This window comes from Falco biarmicus, chromosome 3 (assembly GCF_023638135.1).
Source record: "Falco biarmicus isolate bFalBia1 chromosome 3, bFalBia1.pri, whole genome shotgun sequence".
Taxonomy (NCBI): Eukaryota; Metazoa; Chordata; class Aves; order Falconiformes; family Falconidae; genus Falco; species Falco biarmicus.
In genome coordinates this window covers 43,992,550-44,009,548 of record NC_079290.1, presented here as the reverse complement: position 1 = coordinate 44,009,548, position 16,999 = coordinate 43,992,550, and the positions used below count along the sequence as shown (strand labels likewise).

The 16,999-nt window shown below is 38.2% G+C and overlaps 1 protein-coding gene across 2 annotated transcripts in view; it reads right to left on the bottom strand.

Moving 5' to 3' along the window:
• Positions 1 to 16,999, bottom strand: part of LOC130145788 (cytochrome P450 7B1) — a 126,189-nt gene that overhangs the window by 7,088 nt on the left and 102,102 nt on the right. For both annotated transcript variants that reach the window (XM_056331140.1, XM_056331141.1), the window contains exons 2-5: positions 15,128 to 15,264; positions 8,202 to 8,798; positions 7,536 to 7,742; positions 1,252 to 1,430 (exon numbers count right to left, since the gene is read on the bottom strand). In XM_056331140.1, the coding sequence (XP_056187115.1) occupies positions 1,252 to 1,430; positions 7,536 to 7,742; positions 8,202 to 8,798; positions 15,128 to 15,264 (1,120 nt within the window). The remainder of the gene's footprint in view (positions 1 to 1,251; positions 1,431 to 7,535; positions 7,743 to 8,201; positions 8,799 to 15,127; positions 15,265 to 16,999) is intronic.

The following is a 16,999-nucleotide window of genomic DNA, read 5'->3' as shown; positions in this document are numbered from 1 at the left end:
TTAAGGATAGAAATACTAATCAACTATTTGCCAATATATGGATTATTTTTTAAAACCCTAATTTTCTCAGTGGGCTTTGTCTCCAGTTTTGTGTGAGGACAGCCAGCAGAGCCCTCCTGGATGTCACTTCCATTTGCACGGGTCCAGTGTTCATCCCAGTAACTATATCTTACTTCTGCTAACTATGACACGCTCCACACCTCCTCTCACTGAGGCTGGTGGAGTTCCCGCACATTGAGATGCTGTCCCACACCAACAAGGCACTTGAATCTAATCTTTCCACTGCAGTCTCATATTCTTACACTCCTGAGAGAGCCTCAGGGAGCAATGCCTCTAATGTGGGTTTTCTATAAACATGTACAAAAATCCAGTTCCCTTCTTCTTTGGCTCAAATGCCAAGGATGGAAATCAGCACGGCTGAGAGACAGACATTTGCTTAGGAAAATGGGGATGAGGAATGGATCGAGCGCTTGCCTCTCAGGCAGAAGAGCCATTTAACAGCCTCAGCATGCACTCTCACTCTTCCTCTGTGGCATCCTGGGCTGGGGACAGTAATCCAGGGGAGCAACCTAGCCAAGATGAGGACTATTCAATTTGCATGCAGGTGGTGAACTTCTGAAGCTGTATTAAGGCTGAGGCAGGGTGGATTAATTTCGAGTCTTTGATATTCATTAACTCAAGCGTCAGAGAAAAATACAAGGAGATGACACAATTACCCTCCGAGCTTCACTGCAGAGCAACAGCTTTACAGTCTCGGGTTCACAACACTCTACTAATTGATCAAGAAGGGGTGAATCCCTACGAAGGGAGGTGAAAAAGCATAAGGCTCAAGTAAGACACTGCTATTATAGGACTTCAGAGAGTCAATGATGCTTTGCGGGCACTTAGCTAAATGGCCCACATTATTTGCTATTTAAACCACCTTCTATTATTCAGCCCTCCTTGGGTATCAAATGATCCACTGCCAAACAAAACCCACATTTAGCCTAAAGTTTATGGTAGTCAATGTGCAATTGTCAATTCCTTTGAAAGCAGTGCAGTCAGTCTCATCACCATATTTCTCTCTTCAGGCCATGAATCCTTTGACCTGTAGGGCCCTAGAAAATACATCTGAAAGTAGGGAGATTTGTTCCACAAGAAGGAACAGCAGTAAAAAAACCAAAAAAACAAAAAAACAACCCACAGATCACAAAAGGCTTGGCTGCTCTGATGTGCCTGGAGTAGGATGAGTAGCACCAGCTGAATGTTTACCTTAGGATCTTCATAGACCTCAGGGTCCATGTGCAAAATCTGCGGGTAAAGGGCTATCCAGTCTCCTTTCCTCAAACCGACTTCTTGATTCCCTTCAAGCTTGAGAACAAAATCCTCCTGGCTGATGCGAATGTTCATGGAGGATGAGCACATTCGTAAACTCTCGTTTAAGGCACTCTCTGCGATTAAACAAAAGTGGAGGGGGGGGGAAGTGTCAGAAATATGGGAGATGACTGGAAGTTATACATGGCTACAGCTGCTGAATCTCGACAGGTTTAGTAGGGCAGGCTAAAGGAAAAAAAAAGGAAAAAAAATCACAAACCAAAGCAAACATAAAGCAGAGACCAGGAGGAGGCAATAAACAATACCGCAGGGCGGGGGGGGGCAGCCATGATGCTGAACCTCCCGATGTGATTCTCACTGATGTTGCTGAGAAATTTCGCTGGCTTGTAGGCAGCACTGAGTTTTGGGTGGAAAGACATTATTCAGGCATCATGTTGAAAACAATGCTATCAAAAGACATGAATACATTACACATTTACATGTATTTTGGAGGTCGCAAGCAAATACCAGCAAAAGCATCCATGGAGCTGTTTAGCTTGCCTTTTGAAAGCTGTTGGATGTAATGGCAGGACTGGCTATACGTTGGAAAAATAATTTTTCTTGTTAATTCCATAATCATCCTGAGGATTTAAAAATTTATTTATTTTCTTTTCAGTGACCCACGCTGCCAAATGATAGTGTCTGTTATGGTCAGAGTGAATGAAAGCAATGCATTATTTTCCTGGTAATTTTAAGAGAGAAAGACACTTTTAATTGGCCAAGAGAAAACAAACCATAGTCCTTTCAGGCTTAGGAAAAGCAAGATTTCTGTCTCCACCACCACATCCTGGAAGGCTCCAGAAGCTGAATGTCCTTGCTTTCCCAGTGGCCTTCACCTTTTGCTCCTAGCACGACAGATTTTATGGCTAATTTCCGGCAATTTATCCTGGCAGTTTGAGGAGGAATTCCTTTGGGAATAATATGCATAATTTGCATAAATCATTCTGATAGCATGTATATCAGCATGTAGCTCCTGTCTAGGGCTGCATCTCTCACTTTGTAATCAAAACTGACTATTTTTCCACCAGCATGTATGGGCACTGTTATATGTGACTTGCTTCCTTCTAATCATCAGTGTGAAAAATAGCCTAAAATAGGGTTTCATTTGCACATAATAATCCATTTGTGTCTGCATCTATGTTCTGTGATATCAAATAAGCCTTCTGTAAGTGTTCACCAAGGCACTGTAACTGCTGCACCCAAAAGGTTAGTTTATTAGAGACAGTAGCTACCCAGTGTGGATGCCTCTGAAAAAAAATAATAACAAACGCTCTTTCACTAAAAATTAAATCTGGTGCAGCATGCATAGGAAATAAAGTGGCCCTGGATGCTTTCTTGCAGGAGGTTTTTCCTTAAGCATGCATTTGTCTAAAGAAATGAGGCTGCGGTCAGCTTTGTGTGGTCAGCACTGTGATTCAATGTGACGTACAGTGAGTCTGTGCATATTCTTTTGGACTGCCTTCGTTACTATAATCAGGCAGAGTCAAATCGGCTTGTTGGTGACGAAGCCAGAAAAGAACCCTGGTTCCAGAAGATGGCCTCTACTGCAGATAGCCACAAGGCACCTGACACGATAGATTTCAGCTGGCAGCGCTCTGGCAACAAAACTTTACGCAGTACAAAGAAAGGGTCCAGCCTCTGCTCCCAGACTGTCCTCAACCCGCAGAAAATGAAGCTGGTAACTCCACACCGGTCCACCATTTGGAAACAGTGGTGACATATGTAGCGACAGCAGAAATCAAATGAGGAAGAGGGAAGGAGGGGGGGGGAAAATTATTAAAGCACTGCTGCAAAATAGCAGGTTTACGTTTTACCGCCCAAGCGATGCAGTCACATCCTATCGGTGGACATCCTCCCAGAAAGCGTGGCAGTCCCTGCCCGCTGCCGGATCCCAAATGACAATTGGGCAGCATATCTTATACAGAAGTTAATCACAATAATGGAGCACAAAGTGTGGCTTAGCGGTCAGATCGTAAATGACAAATCTGTTTTACCTTCCAGTACCAGTTATGTGTGGAAGGCGAGCTTGGCTCTTGCTCTGAGCGATCATGCCGATAATCATTAGATGACAAAAGTAATGAGTCACATTATGATCAACAAAGGAGAATGGAGCTTATGTGGCTTTGCAGGCTCACATTAAAAAAATAGACAGTCAGCTTTCCACAAATGCTGGAGCTATACATTGAGAGGAATGACAACTGCACAATAAAACTGCAGCCTTTACTTGCAGTTGTCATAGTTCAGCAGACACCAGCCATCGCCGCTGACAGACCAGCTGGGTAGCTTGGGAGGCCTTCCATTCTGCACCGTGAGGTACAGTAAATTATCCAGCACGGTAGAGCAACATCTGTTTCTGTGCTTGTGCCGAACAAACAAGGCAATTTAAAGCATACCAAGGGATAACCAAGCAGCAAATGAACATGACCCTCATTTTTTTCCCCCCTTCTTACACACATGAGATGCTAAACTTCACTGTGCAAGCGCTACATAAAGAAGCCAGGCTGTTGTTTGATAAGGTGTTGTCAGAGAGATTTTACATATTTTCTAGAGGGGGTTGGGGGTGGGGGGGAGAGAGATATATCTCATAGTATTGTTATTCTTAGAATCCTCCCACTTCTCTCTTCGTTTCTCTTATACTAAAGCTAGCACTCAGCTTCCAATTCATTCTAGATATTTTTTTAAAAACTGTTTCAATATACTTATAAATATTCAGTCTTTAAACCCTAATTTGCTATACTTAGTTCACATGCCTTCAAGCATTTGTCTTCCAATTTCCACTGAATAAATGCGTACTAATGAGAAATAGAGCAAGCTGCTGAGGCAAAGCTGGGTGACTTGAGACTGGCCTGCCACCAGCTTGTGATAGGCAGGCAAATTGAGTTAAAATGAAAAGTCTTGTCAGCTGAAATACAACATGGTAGCCAAACAGCAAGCTGTCAATCATCCAGCCAAAACAAGGGACTGCAGGTAATAAAAGGTCATTGCGAATCATAAGTGCATTTGGCTTTCGTAGGCAAGTTAATTTTAATTAAACATGATATCTATCTGTAAATGTTTTATAAAACTTATTGTGCATAATGGATTGTTAATTTTACACTAACACATAGCAGGTAATAGGGTACTATAATTATTAGAGTGTATTGTAGGAAAATAGCTATCGAGTATGCAAATATTTGGGGGGGGGGGTCATTTACCCACAGGCATCACGGTGTGCCAACAAAAACGATAATCCGAAACAAGTACATTTGCATCTTACTAAGAACTAAATGGTTCTGCCCAGCCCATTCCAGGAAAATATATTCATTTCTCTCAATCCAACCAATGATTTCATAGCTTAGCGTTTGTGTTATGACTATGCACTCTGTCTTAGCTGTTTTTGGGTTCCTACCCTTTCTTGTGTATGAAACAATTTTTCAAGCTGTGCTCTTTTCGCAGGAAATATCTGGGATTCAGCTATGACCTGGGGCAAGAATACTTCACCATATAAATGAATGGACTAATATTAAACAAACGAACTGACTAAACATGCCTAGCATTAAACATGCACTAAGTATATCTCTGCTTTACCCTTCGCATTTCCATTATAACCATAAAAACCAACAGACCATTCTCATATGTCGTTTACCATATTAGAACTCTGTTGTGAGCCGTAAGGACTATTAATATATGTTACTCTGTGCACACAAATCCGTACATTTGTGTTTTGGGAAAAGTCTTACATAGACAAAACCAAGTGTGCTGCCCCAGAAATGTCATGAGAAAAAATAATCAGGGCCAAAATTTGCTAGTTTTGCTGTAGGTTGAAATTTTGGGTGGGTTTTTTTCATTTTTTTAATTAAAAAAATAACATACCTGTGCTTTGAATTTAGAAGTCAATCAGGCCATGTTGTGCTCTAGACCATGTATCTGACCATGACAACAACATTGCTTGCAGAGAAAGGCTTTTTAGCAATTCTTGCTTGTTCTCCATAGCATGAGGAGTCCAAAAAAAGGCTCTTGTTATAGTAGGCCAAAAAGAGGACGGAGAATCAGAGCGCTTAAAACAGGAGAATGAGATGACAAGGTGATGAACATACAAGAATCCCACCTTGTCTGCCTTACTCAAGAGCAGGGACACAAATCTTGATTTCCTATGCTCTGGGTTGGCACAGGGGAGTGGGAAGAGGAAAAGCTCTGTCTCAGAGGTTGGGGTCAGCGAGCTGCAAGGGCGAAGGCAGTACTGGCTCCCAGCCTTCCCGCAACATGCGGATTTTTGGTGCACAAGCAATGCAAACTGGGACCTTTGTCCCTCCTACACATTTATTATCAAAACATCCCTTTCCCCTTTCAATCAAGCGTGACTTTAATTCTCTTATGGTACAGATTTTTTTTCTGTATTATTATTTTATAGGACAGTATCCGGCCCTTTATGACTTAAGGGCCAGGAAGAACTGAAATCTAGGTTCTGTTCATATCACATTACGTTTAACTTGATTATAAAATTTAACAAAAGCTTTACAAGAATATTATGAAACAAGATGTGGCACATTCAACACATAAATTGAACCAAGGTTCTTCAAGATTTTAAGGAGCAGCAAAAGAATGACACAATTAATTTTCTAAACTGTTCATACCATTTTGCACCAGATGGTTTTAGTGAAGTATGTATTTTTATTTTCCTATTCCTACACTTCTGGGGTACCTTTTTTTGTGTGTCCTTATTTTTCTTTGCCATTATCATCTCAGTCTCCAAATACAAAATAAACGCTCTCTTGATCTTCTTGACGCTTTGTAGCTTTCCTCTTCTCTTATTTTTTGGTGGATGCTAACTCTGATGTGATGTAGTTTTACTGTGTTCCTTAAAAGTACATTACTTACTTAGAATGCTGTGTTATTCTTCAGAAGTGTCCCTGTCACTCAATACCTCCCTTATTTCAAAAGCCCTCTCCATCAGTTAAGAGAGAAATCTGCACCAAAACAGCCATGACTCCAGATGAAACCCACTGACTAGACTCACACTATATAAGATTAACATTAATGCTCTAACAAAAAGTAACTGGATCAAACTCAATTTTATATTTGTACTATAAGAAACAAATCAAATTTGAAGACAGATTCCTGAGACATGCGACATTGGATGGTCCTGGAGAATGGCAGCTATTGCTTAGATCCAAACCGTGCACAGATACTGCACTGCTCTACCACCCTCTCTTGACACAGCTTCATTTAAGAGTGGGACATCAGTTCAGGCCATGAGCTACCAAGACACACAGACATGAGCTACCAAAATCTATAGATTATGAGCTCAGCTTTAACAAGGGACTGTTTCTGATGTTTAAAAAGAGAGGAATATTGAACCTCTCAGCTTTTATTCAGCTGTTGCCTACCCTACTAACACTATGTATGGAGCCTTTCAGATGCTTCAAGGTTAGGTTCCTACCTGCTACACCCCCTCTCCTCCCTTGGGCTAACTTTAGCATTTATCTTGCCAGCGCCTGTACACTAGCAAATGAAATGAAACCATCAGCTGATGCTCTGAAAGCCTATCCAGCTCCTGGATCAAACAAATTCCAGTACAGGCAAGGGTCTTCCTCTGAACCCCTGATCCAGAACTGGAATATCTGTATCTCCCTCAAAGCTCTCTATTTTGAATCAAGGTACTTTTCTTCAATACTGAAAACACCATTTCTGCTCTGCAAAGCTTTACCTTCTCATATTTTGATTGGAGGCATTCGCTCAACTGAAGCCCGCTTTAGAAGTCTTTTTGTTTTGTTAAGGAGACAGAAAGAAAGAAACTGCTTGTGAAAAAAATTACATTTGCAGTTTAAATACATTATCCTGCTTTAATTTCAGAAAAGGGTCTTTCTTGGCAGTACCATATAGAAGTATTTGAAATGCATTAACACTTCGGCAGATGCTCAGAATCAAACAACTTAATAGGCATCAACTTTTTTTCAAATAATTGCAAAGCTTTGATTTAGCCTTTTGCATACCTTGCATAGTTAATTACCTAGGCTTTAGTGTTTACATGCAATGAGAGTATCTACAGCTATAAACTACATAATTTATAATTGATGTAAATGGGTGTTATTATGTCAATTAGGCAGCTGTGTCCTCCACCTTCTCAGTAAACAGAAATGAGTGATAAAGTGAGTTTGCTGGGAGAGCCCTTCTTTTCTTCCTAACAGATAAAAATAAATTACCTAGGTAGACCAGGTTGTCCAATTGTTCTCTGGTGAGGTGGATGTTATACGTGGGCCCTCTCTTTTGACCTGTTGAGTGCAGCAAATGGTCAATCTCGTCACGCACTGCTGCAAGAGCTTTTGGGTGCCGCAGAAGATAATACATGGCCCAGAATGTAGCTGGAATCGTGTTTCCCACAGAGGCCCACAGGAAGGCAAAATGATGTGCTGGGAGAAAATAAGTGAAAAGGAAGATTAATAGCGTTTATTACACTGATTAGATTTGCAGTGTGCTAATTAAAAGATGTTAGGACACAGACCCAGCCAAGGATCAGTGAATGCTAATGAGGACCAATAGGCTTCTGAAGTCTAATTTTCTGCTTAATGAGAATAGTTTGAAATGTAATGTCGGGGGGGTGTGTGCGTGTGGGGTGGGGGGAATAAGGGGAGGAAATGCAGCTCAGTTATAATCTTTCTCATTATCACCATTAAGTATCTTGTTTTACCACCTCAGCACAAAAAAAAAAATCAATTATCATAGAGGGTTGTTTCAGAGTAAAACATTTTATCATTAGCCAATTAGAAAGAACATAAAAAAATTTCAAGGTCGCCATTTTGCCTTTTTATTTCAAAGGTCTATAGTAAATTATTTTATTTTAGACAAGCAATCATTCATAAGTTTCCTACCTGCTTTGTCATAATCTCCAAGCAGCTCATATTTCTCAAATATATCTTGTCTGGCTTGGACCACTTTTGACCCTCCCAGCCATTTTGTCATGTTCTGAAGTAAAAAATGATGTATAAGCTCCTTCCGAACCTTCTTGGTAGCTCCTAGCAACTCAATTGGTATGTTTGCAGCTAAATAGGGAAAGCTGGCATCAAACTTGATAAATTTGTCTCTGATTTCACTAATAACTTTGTGGCCATCTGCAGCAGGAACTCTTCCATATAGTGTTATAAAACTGGCTTCAAACATTACAGAGCAGCAGAATTTGTACATTTTTTCTGTTTCCCAATCTGTTGCTTGTGAGCATTTCCATTCAAATATATCCTGGAGATTTTTCATCATGTGGTCAGAAATGATATCCAAAGGCTTGCCTTGTAGATACTGGTAGATTCTGTGCAGGTTTTCCTTGAGATCAGGGAATTTTCCTTTTGACAAAGCTGGGTAGTCAAAAGTTTTGGAAGCCATTTTATCAGCGAATTCATGAAATTCAAGTTGCTTGCTATTTCGGATGACATAGACATACTGAAATGGGTCCATGATAAAGGTAATATATCTACCTGAATAGAAGAAAAGAAAAAAATATAGACATGAACTTTAATAATCTGGTGACACTTTCAGAAGTAATGACTGAAAATAAGCCATTGCCTGGAAAAAAAGCATCCAGAAAATCCCCAAAGAAATTTGCAAAGAAATAAAAAAATAAAGAAAAAAGAAAAAATGAAGAGGTAACAAGTTTTATTTAGATTCCCTTTGTCAGGATGCAGATTCCACCTGTGTATACTTTTATAGCTCTTCTAAAATCAGCATGAAGCCATTTCCATGTAGACTGATCAACTGGTTTTGCCAACAGTAGGGTGTGATCTCTGTAGTTGTGGCACTCTGAAATAAATCATTTATTACTCTGGTATAATATGAAAATACAATCTAAAGTCATAGCAGCATTTGAAAATTGTGGGGTTTTACCAGCAGAAAGGGAGAAACACGCACATTTCACCTGCATGGAAGGAAGTGAATGATGATGGCTGAAATGGAAAATACACCACCTAGGCAGCTTTTCTTCAAGCAGATGACACAGAAACCCCAAAACCTGCCAGTTATGGCTTTAACTGCACACTGCAACCCCCCAACATTTAAAGTCTCTCTTACAACTGTTTTTCTCCCCCCTGAAGTTTTGCTAACTTCTCGTTAAGAATGTGCTTAGTATCCGTAAAACGACTACCTTAGGATCTGATTTTGAAGCCACAGCTTACAATGGAGCAGGCTACCATTTTTAACATGGGTGCCATTTTGGGATGCACACTGTCTTAGTGCTATCATCCACTGTGTCAGTGTACCGACAACTTCCTACCTTTCCCAAGGAACTTAGCGAGGTCAAACAGCTGAACCTTCAGCTGCTTGTACAGAGGGACAGGACAGCATCATCTGATGCTTTTTCAAGCTGCCCCTGCCAGAAAAGTCCTGCGATTTCTCCCCGATCTTTAAGTCCACTACTAAAGAAAAGCGTTTTGGTGAACTATTATGAAACAAAATGGTAATGGCCCCGAAGTTTGATTAAAACTTAACTCTTTATAGATGGTTCCCATGTTAAGTCTAAATTTAGATTTCCCGATCCTTAACTTGAATGGAGAGGGGCATTAGGGAAAAAGCGTACCCATTAAAATGTACACATCCTCTGTGAAATATCCCAGTTATAAACTCAGGAAAACAGTAAAGACTCCAGCACTTAACAGACTAATTCTGTCTCACTAAAGGGACAAATCTCCTTTGGTTTTAATGGGAACACTACACACTTAACTGAGGACCAAATTTGGCTCTGTGACAGATGTCCTGAGATAATGTAGTCACTACCACTAAAAATGTCAACAAGTATCCATGGTTACCATATAGTTATATTTGAATTATCATAGTTACTCCATATTCTGACTTATATATACACACAGTGCTCTATGGTAAATCTGGATGTGCTCTGGACTTCCTCTGAAATTACCAGCTGCCATAATTTTCCTCCCAATTACATCCACTGCAATCCCAGTGACCCAGTAAGGAAACGTATGGGATAAATAGTGACAGAATTTGACCTCCTTTTTTTGTCAACAGTGTATGAAGTAGAAAGTACAGTTTGCTTTACTGTAACATAAACAACCAGAGACATAATTAATTTTTAAAGAATAAATATATCAAGAAACTGGCATGAAAAAGAGATCCTGAAATCACAGTCCTCTTTTCTGATCATTTCTTCCTTCCCAGACCACAGAATATGACAGGAATTTTTAGTCTCAGCCTCTCCAGGATCTTTGTTAAGAGTCCTAGGATTGCTCTCCCTTTCCACCTTTCACCCACCTTCATGCTCTTTATTGAGGCCACCATCTTTGCTATAAAAGCTTGGAAAGAATGCCCATTGGAGCAATTATTAATAAATAGATCTGGAGTGTTATTAACCCTAAAGATGAAAGCTGGCTTCCTAACTTTGCATTTACAGGGTAAACAATTTAAGTTAAGATTTTTAATTAATATTAATTTAAACCATCTGTCCACCATCTGCTTATTTCTGATGCAAAATATGAGTTTCTTTGTGATCTTTAATCAGACACTTAGCAAACGCACATCAATTCTTATAATTTTTAAGTAAGAAAATGATTTTCAGCAAATGAGTTTTCAGACAAACAAACTATTTTAGCAATAATTTTAAACCAAAGCTCACTCAACACTAGCACATACTTTGGAAAAAAAAAATCTCTGAGAGAAGCAGAGTATTACAGATCCTGATTTTTATTATTCTCATCAGGTTCCTGGTAGCAAAAAGTAAGTATGTACCAAAAAATAATTCATTTTGTAGAACCAGTTCAGGCTCCAGACCACATCACTGGAAGTCACCAATATATATAAACACATAAACCAAAATACTTTTGTTACTGCATGTAGTAAAGGTCTATATAGTGAAATAAGTGGAACCCCTCTATAACAAAGGCAGCTTGTTTATATACCTCACTGAGAATCTAATTTTAGATCTCTTAATGAGAAAAAGACTAAAATCTAGGGCTAATTAATAGTAGTTAGAAAGTTGTTGTGAGTGTGGGTTTGGGAGCTTTTAGCAGTTACAGTCCTACTCACACACAGATGCACTACACGGCTACACTGGTTACCCCAGCCTCTTCCACCCAGGAACAGATTGCTAATTACAAAACCGTGCCCCAACACCTCCTCTACCCTGAGCAGCAAACATCCAAACAGGAACAACCGTCCTCATCTCAAGTTATGATTTTAAATTTTGGAAGTGTCAATATGGTCCTTAATCTTGCTTTTTAAATTCTGTCTTTGTCCCCAATGAGGTCTCTTCCCTCTGACTGTCCCTGATGGTGTCAGAGACCAACAAATGCCAATCTTTCCTAAAGTCTCCAGCTTTTATTTGGCATTTTAAAATGCAGCTTCCCCCCTCCCCTCCCATGTCCTTCCATTGCAACTAATGCCAAGAACTATCTCTTAAAAGTAGTCTTTTCCGAAACCGAAACAAATTTTGATGCTCATAAATTTCCATCAGGGTATCGGTAAATGCCAGATGAGCCAAAAGTGGAGGCATACCACACGCTCCACAAATCAGGAAGCCTTAAATATTGAAGATATTTATGTAGAAACCACTGGGGACCAACCCTTTCCTTGTTGAATTGTTAAAAAAATCCTTCAACACTAAAAACTAAGTAGAAATGTCCATACAGAAATGCCACACTCCACATCCCAATAGTTTAAATCCCTGAGCTATTTTACTTAGTACCATAGAAACATGACAAAGTAAGAGATGTATCCTTGTTTCTGTAAAAAGTCCTCTGAATTTTTAAAAGATATGGCTACAGAGAATTCTTACATCCCCATCCAATCCTTCAGTCTGCATTACACTCCTGCTGCAAATAGCCTGGTTATCTCCATTTAGTTTCTACAGTCTCCTAGAAATAAAAGATTGATGTGGAAAATATGAAAATTGTCAACTTTGGTAAATCTGAGCACAGAAGCCAGTATTTGTATGATAGTTAAGAAATTACTCTAATAATGCATTCTGGAGCTTTTTAATGCTAATGATGAAAGACAAGTATTTCAGATGGCATCTAATGATGGATGTTATTTCGGTAATGCTTGCAGCAGGCTTCAGCTTCATAAGGAGTTAATGTAAATTACCTTTTGCCTAAGAGAGAAAAATGTGGTATGTTACTGTAGGTGTACCATGATTTAAAAGAAAAGAATGACTTCGCAGCAGTATTCGAAAAGGCAAGTGTGCTTAGTAAAAAACCCTCAGATTATTTTATTGAAAGTTGAGTTAGTCTCAGAGAGAGTGTTGAAAAGTTCAGTATCATTCCTAATAACTTGTCAGGAAAAGGAGACAAGGTTTAATCCCGAGAAACAATGACAAAACTGTTTCAAGTTCTTTAAGGTCTTACCTAGCCGTCTGCCTATGCTGCTGAGCCTTAACAAGCAGAGGGGCTGGCTTGGGAAGTAAGATCATCTCAACACCACAGACTCTCTCTCCCTCTCTTTCCCCTCCTTATTCTTTTTTTTCCCCTCTCTCTCTCTCTTTTTTAAAGGCAATCGCATTTACGTAATCGTCCTCTTATTAGGGAGATTCTGCTGAACTGCTGACAATGATGTACAGTGGTGCTTCGCTGCCGTGACGTTTGGGGAAAACGATTCTGCTGCACCACCACACAAAACCAATTAGAGAACTATTTTCTGCGACAGGTCAGGAATTTACATTGTTTCTCATAGAAAGATGTGCTTTTTAATTTCTTTATTAAGATGACATCCATGTCCCTTGCAACTTTTAGGGATGACAATCATTTGCTCATCACATGGGAAAGTACGATCAGCGAAATCGCATTACCAGTACGGGGCAACGCCAGAAACTCGGAGCATCGTTCCGCATTTTCCAAATGAACTAGTTTGAGAACCAATAATTAGAACAATATATATTGATAGAATTTTTTGACAGGACCTTTAGACACTGACCAGGGGCATAAAGCAATGATAGTCCATACACAACAGACTACGTTATGTTTGCCAAACATATAAACATCATCTTTGTCAAATCAGTAAGACATATAGAAATCCTGTATGTCTTCGGGACATGATAGGAGGTACTAACTAGCTTCAGCTTCTTCCTTGACTTGTGGATGACAAACTGCTTCTCTTGATGGTCAGTAATTTTATACCAAAAAAAGAGAACTTAAAGTGGCATCTCTGTTATGACAATTTCTCAAAATCAAAGATTTCCCTGCATAAGGCTAAAATGATACTGAGAACTCACTGCATTTACCTCAGTCTTTATCAAGGAAGGCTTCTTAGAATACCTGAACACAGGGAGATTAGCTGAAATGGAGTTTTGTTTAGCATGCAAATGGAAATTTGTGAAACTGAATTATATTCATAGATTGCTTAAATATACAAATGTCTAAACATAGCCTTGGATAAAATAATGAAGAAGTGAAAGAGAAATAAATATTTGATTAAACACATTAAGGATTCTGAAGCATGGCTGTATCTGGTTTTATGAATGTATTAAGGTAGGCTCTGAATGGTAATTATTAATCTGTATTCGTAAGAAGGCACAACTGTATAGAGTGTGAATGTACATTAACAATAAAAAAGACTGTATTTCAACGAAAGTTGGTCTTGTAATGTGTCAAACTCACTTTCAAGATGGAAAAAATCTGAGCATACCAGTTTCCAAAGAAAAAACCCTGAATGAATAAAAAAATAATCACACATTTAATAACAGTAAAAGTGCTCTTTCAAAGGATTTTCCAAAGGAAAAAAAAGAACAGATTTGGTAAGAGGAAGACAAATTTTATTAATTAAACATACGGCTTGCAATTTAATTAATTTAGTTGTAATGAAAAAAATTATTTTTATTGAAAAATAGTACTTATTTGGAAATATAAAGATAATGCTACTGCCATGAAATTAAAAAGCAAACTATACACTTTACATTTTTATTTGAAACTCCCTAAAAATATAGGTATAGCTAAAAATGAGATAGACTTAACTCTAAATTTGATCATCAGTACAAGGATATCGGCATATAAAGAGGCAAAAGATCCATTACATCCACCTACACAAATAAGAATTTGCCTTTTTGTCAACAGAGGAAAACACTGGATTTTAAATTGATTTTGGTAAAAAGTACATCTGTATATATGTGTGTATATTTATGTAAAATTATATATTTAAGTTTCATTTAAAATTCCAGTTTCATTCTATGTTTTTCTTCTACAGTTAAGCGTCTATGTGAAATCACTCAAATGTTTCTATTCAAGCTAGTGTAGTAGTACAGCTATAAATACAGAAAACAGCAAGGTTATATCATACTTTATTATATTGTTATTTTCAGCAGGCATGATCAGAGTAAGAGGCTGGCAACAGGAAGTTTCTGTGTTCCAGTCCTGATTGTATCACTGAGTCAATATGTCATTCATTCCCTTGTGTTCCTGTCAACCAGTTGTAAAATGTGTGAGAACATATTCTGCACTTTTTTTCTGAAGTGTTTTCTAAATTTAATCTGATATTTTTCTGTGCGGTGTCAAGATGATGTTAGTTTGCCCTTCTTTAGGAAAAAAAACCAATACACAATTAAACGTGCTGGCAAAATCCATGTTCATACATTACATGCCTACAAATTCTGTCAATAAGCATACAGACCTATAGCTGTATATAAAACCCCCTTGCTCATAATTACATCCTATGGATAATTATTATGCATTCAATACATGTGAATTTAAGTAATTTTTATCGGCCTATGCTAAGCAAAAGTTTTTGGTTATGGAAGATTCTCAACTAAACATCTGAATTAGTATTTAACTTCACTGATGGAAACAATTAAGAGAAATGCTAAAATATTTCTCACCAGCAATATGTACAGTGAAAATATCTCCAAGTTTCTTTTGCTGATCCAGTAAGAATTTGAAAGCATCTTTTCTAAAAAGCAAAGCCATCCCAAGGTAAGGAATCCAGCCATTTATTAGCGGGGGCTCTCCAGTCTTCCTGTTAAAGACAGAAAAAATAATAATCAGGAATTAACTTTGCCATGAGGGCAACTCATCTTTATATCTATGTATATATTACACTTAGTCCCACCATTTACATATATAATTCTTGCAGTGTATAATATGTTGTACAGAAAGTTCTTCAGATATGATGGCAGGTTAAATCTAATCACACCTCTGAGCACAGAAGGCTCTGTGTGGTGATTAGGAAAAATAAGTGAGAGAAATTGAGATGCATTTAACTACAGGTCGTCCAGTTATTACCATCAAGTTATGAACACAGAAAAATGACATTCGGTAGAAAATCTCCCAGCAAAGAGTTGTCTCATTTTCAATATTTGGCGTGTCAGAGGAAGATGTATCGGAAGGCAATTATGACAGATTTAGGTAAATAGGACGCTGACATACCACACAAAACAACTACCCTTACAGATAAGGTTTTAAGAATTTCAGTTTACCAGCACACAGAACAGCTACTATTCTAACTAAATATCTTTAAAATACAGAATAATAATAGAGGCTGAACATTTACCACAATAAATCTTAGCCTCTGAGTATTTATAGTCTCCTGAGCTAGAAACGTGTATGAACAGTTTAACATGAAATTCTAGATAATGATATTTACATCCTAGTCTAAAAAAGCAGCTATGGTGTATTAGTTATGTTTATGGAATAGTATAAAATACCTTTTAAGAATCGAATAAGTTACATTTTTCATTAAAAAGGAAAAAAGATTTCCACACTGTCCTATTCCTGACTGCAAGTAAATGTCTCTCCTTCATGTGGGTCTTTAGTTGCTTGAATCTGATTTACAACAAAGAAACATAAAGCGTGGTTGCTCTGGAAAGGATTAAAACAAATATTCGTGAACAACTCTGCTGCTACATCCCATCTGTGAAGGTGACTTATACTACATGCAGAACAACTCATTCTGATTAAACACAAGATATTTACTAGCTTGGATCTAATCAAAGATCAAGGGATCACAAGCTTTACTACTATCATACACAGCATGGATTTTTATGTAGCTGGATTAACCCTATCATAGTCACATTCTCCCTTGAACTGCGGTAACAGAAATGAAAAAAAAAAAAAAAAAGGTAAACATGATATGCTGTATTTACATTTTTTATATTCCTAATTAAAACTTTCCGAGCAAGAAATTACGAGCCAGAGATTTATCCTCTTTCTTTTAAAAGTTGCTATGGATTTAATTTACAGATAAACAGATGTGGCCAAACCAAGCTGCAGATCTCAATCTCTTTCTGTTTAACTGACTACTAATTCTGAACATTAGTTTTCAAGAACATTCTTTTGCCCTCTGGAAAAGCAGTAAACCTTCTGGTCCAAACCCGACAATCTCATAGCCGACACATTTGCTCTGGCTTTTTTGTTTCTTTGGTTTTGTGGCTTTGGGATTTTGTTTGTTTGTTTGTTTTGAGGTGGTTTTTTTTTTTATTTTGTGGAGAAGATAAAGCTCCTCTTTTTTCAGTACCTCCCATAAACCATCAAATTACCCATCCTAGTGGTCAAATAACAACATATTTACTCAAGTGGTCCAGAAAACTCTGTAATGGTTAATTCTGTATTAAATGAATACAAGAAAAGAACTAATCTGAGATTACACAAGAGGGATCACCAACCCTGGAATTGTAACAGCCAACTCGATACCCTCAATTATCCCCTCCAAACCCATAAAGAATCTGGATGATTTACCCATTTCCCAGCCCTCC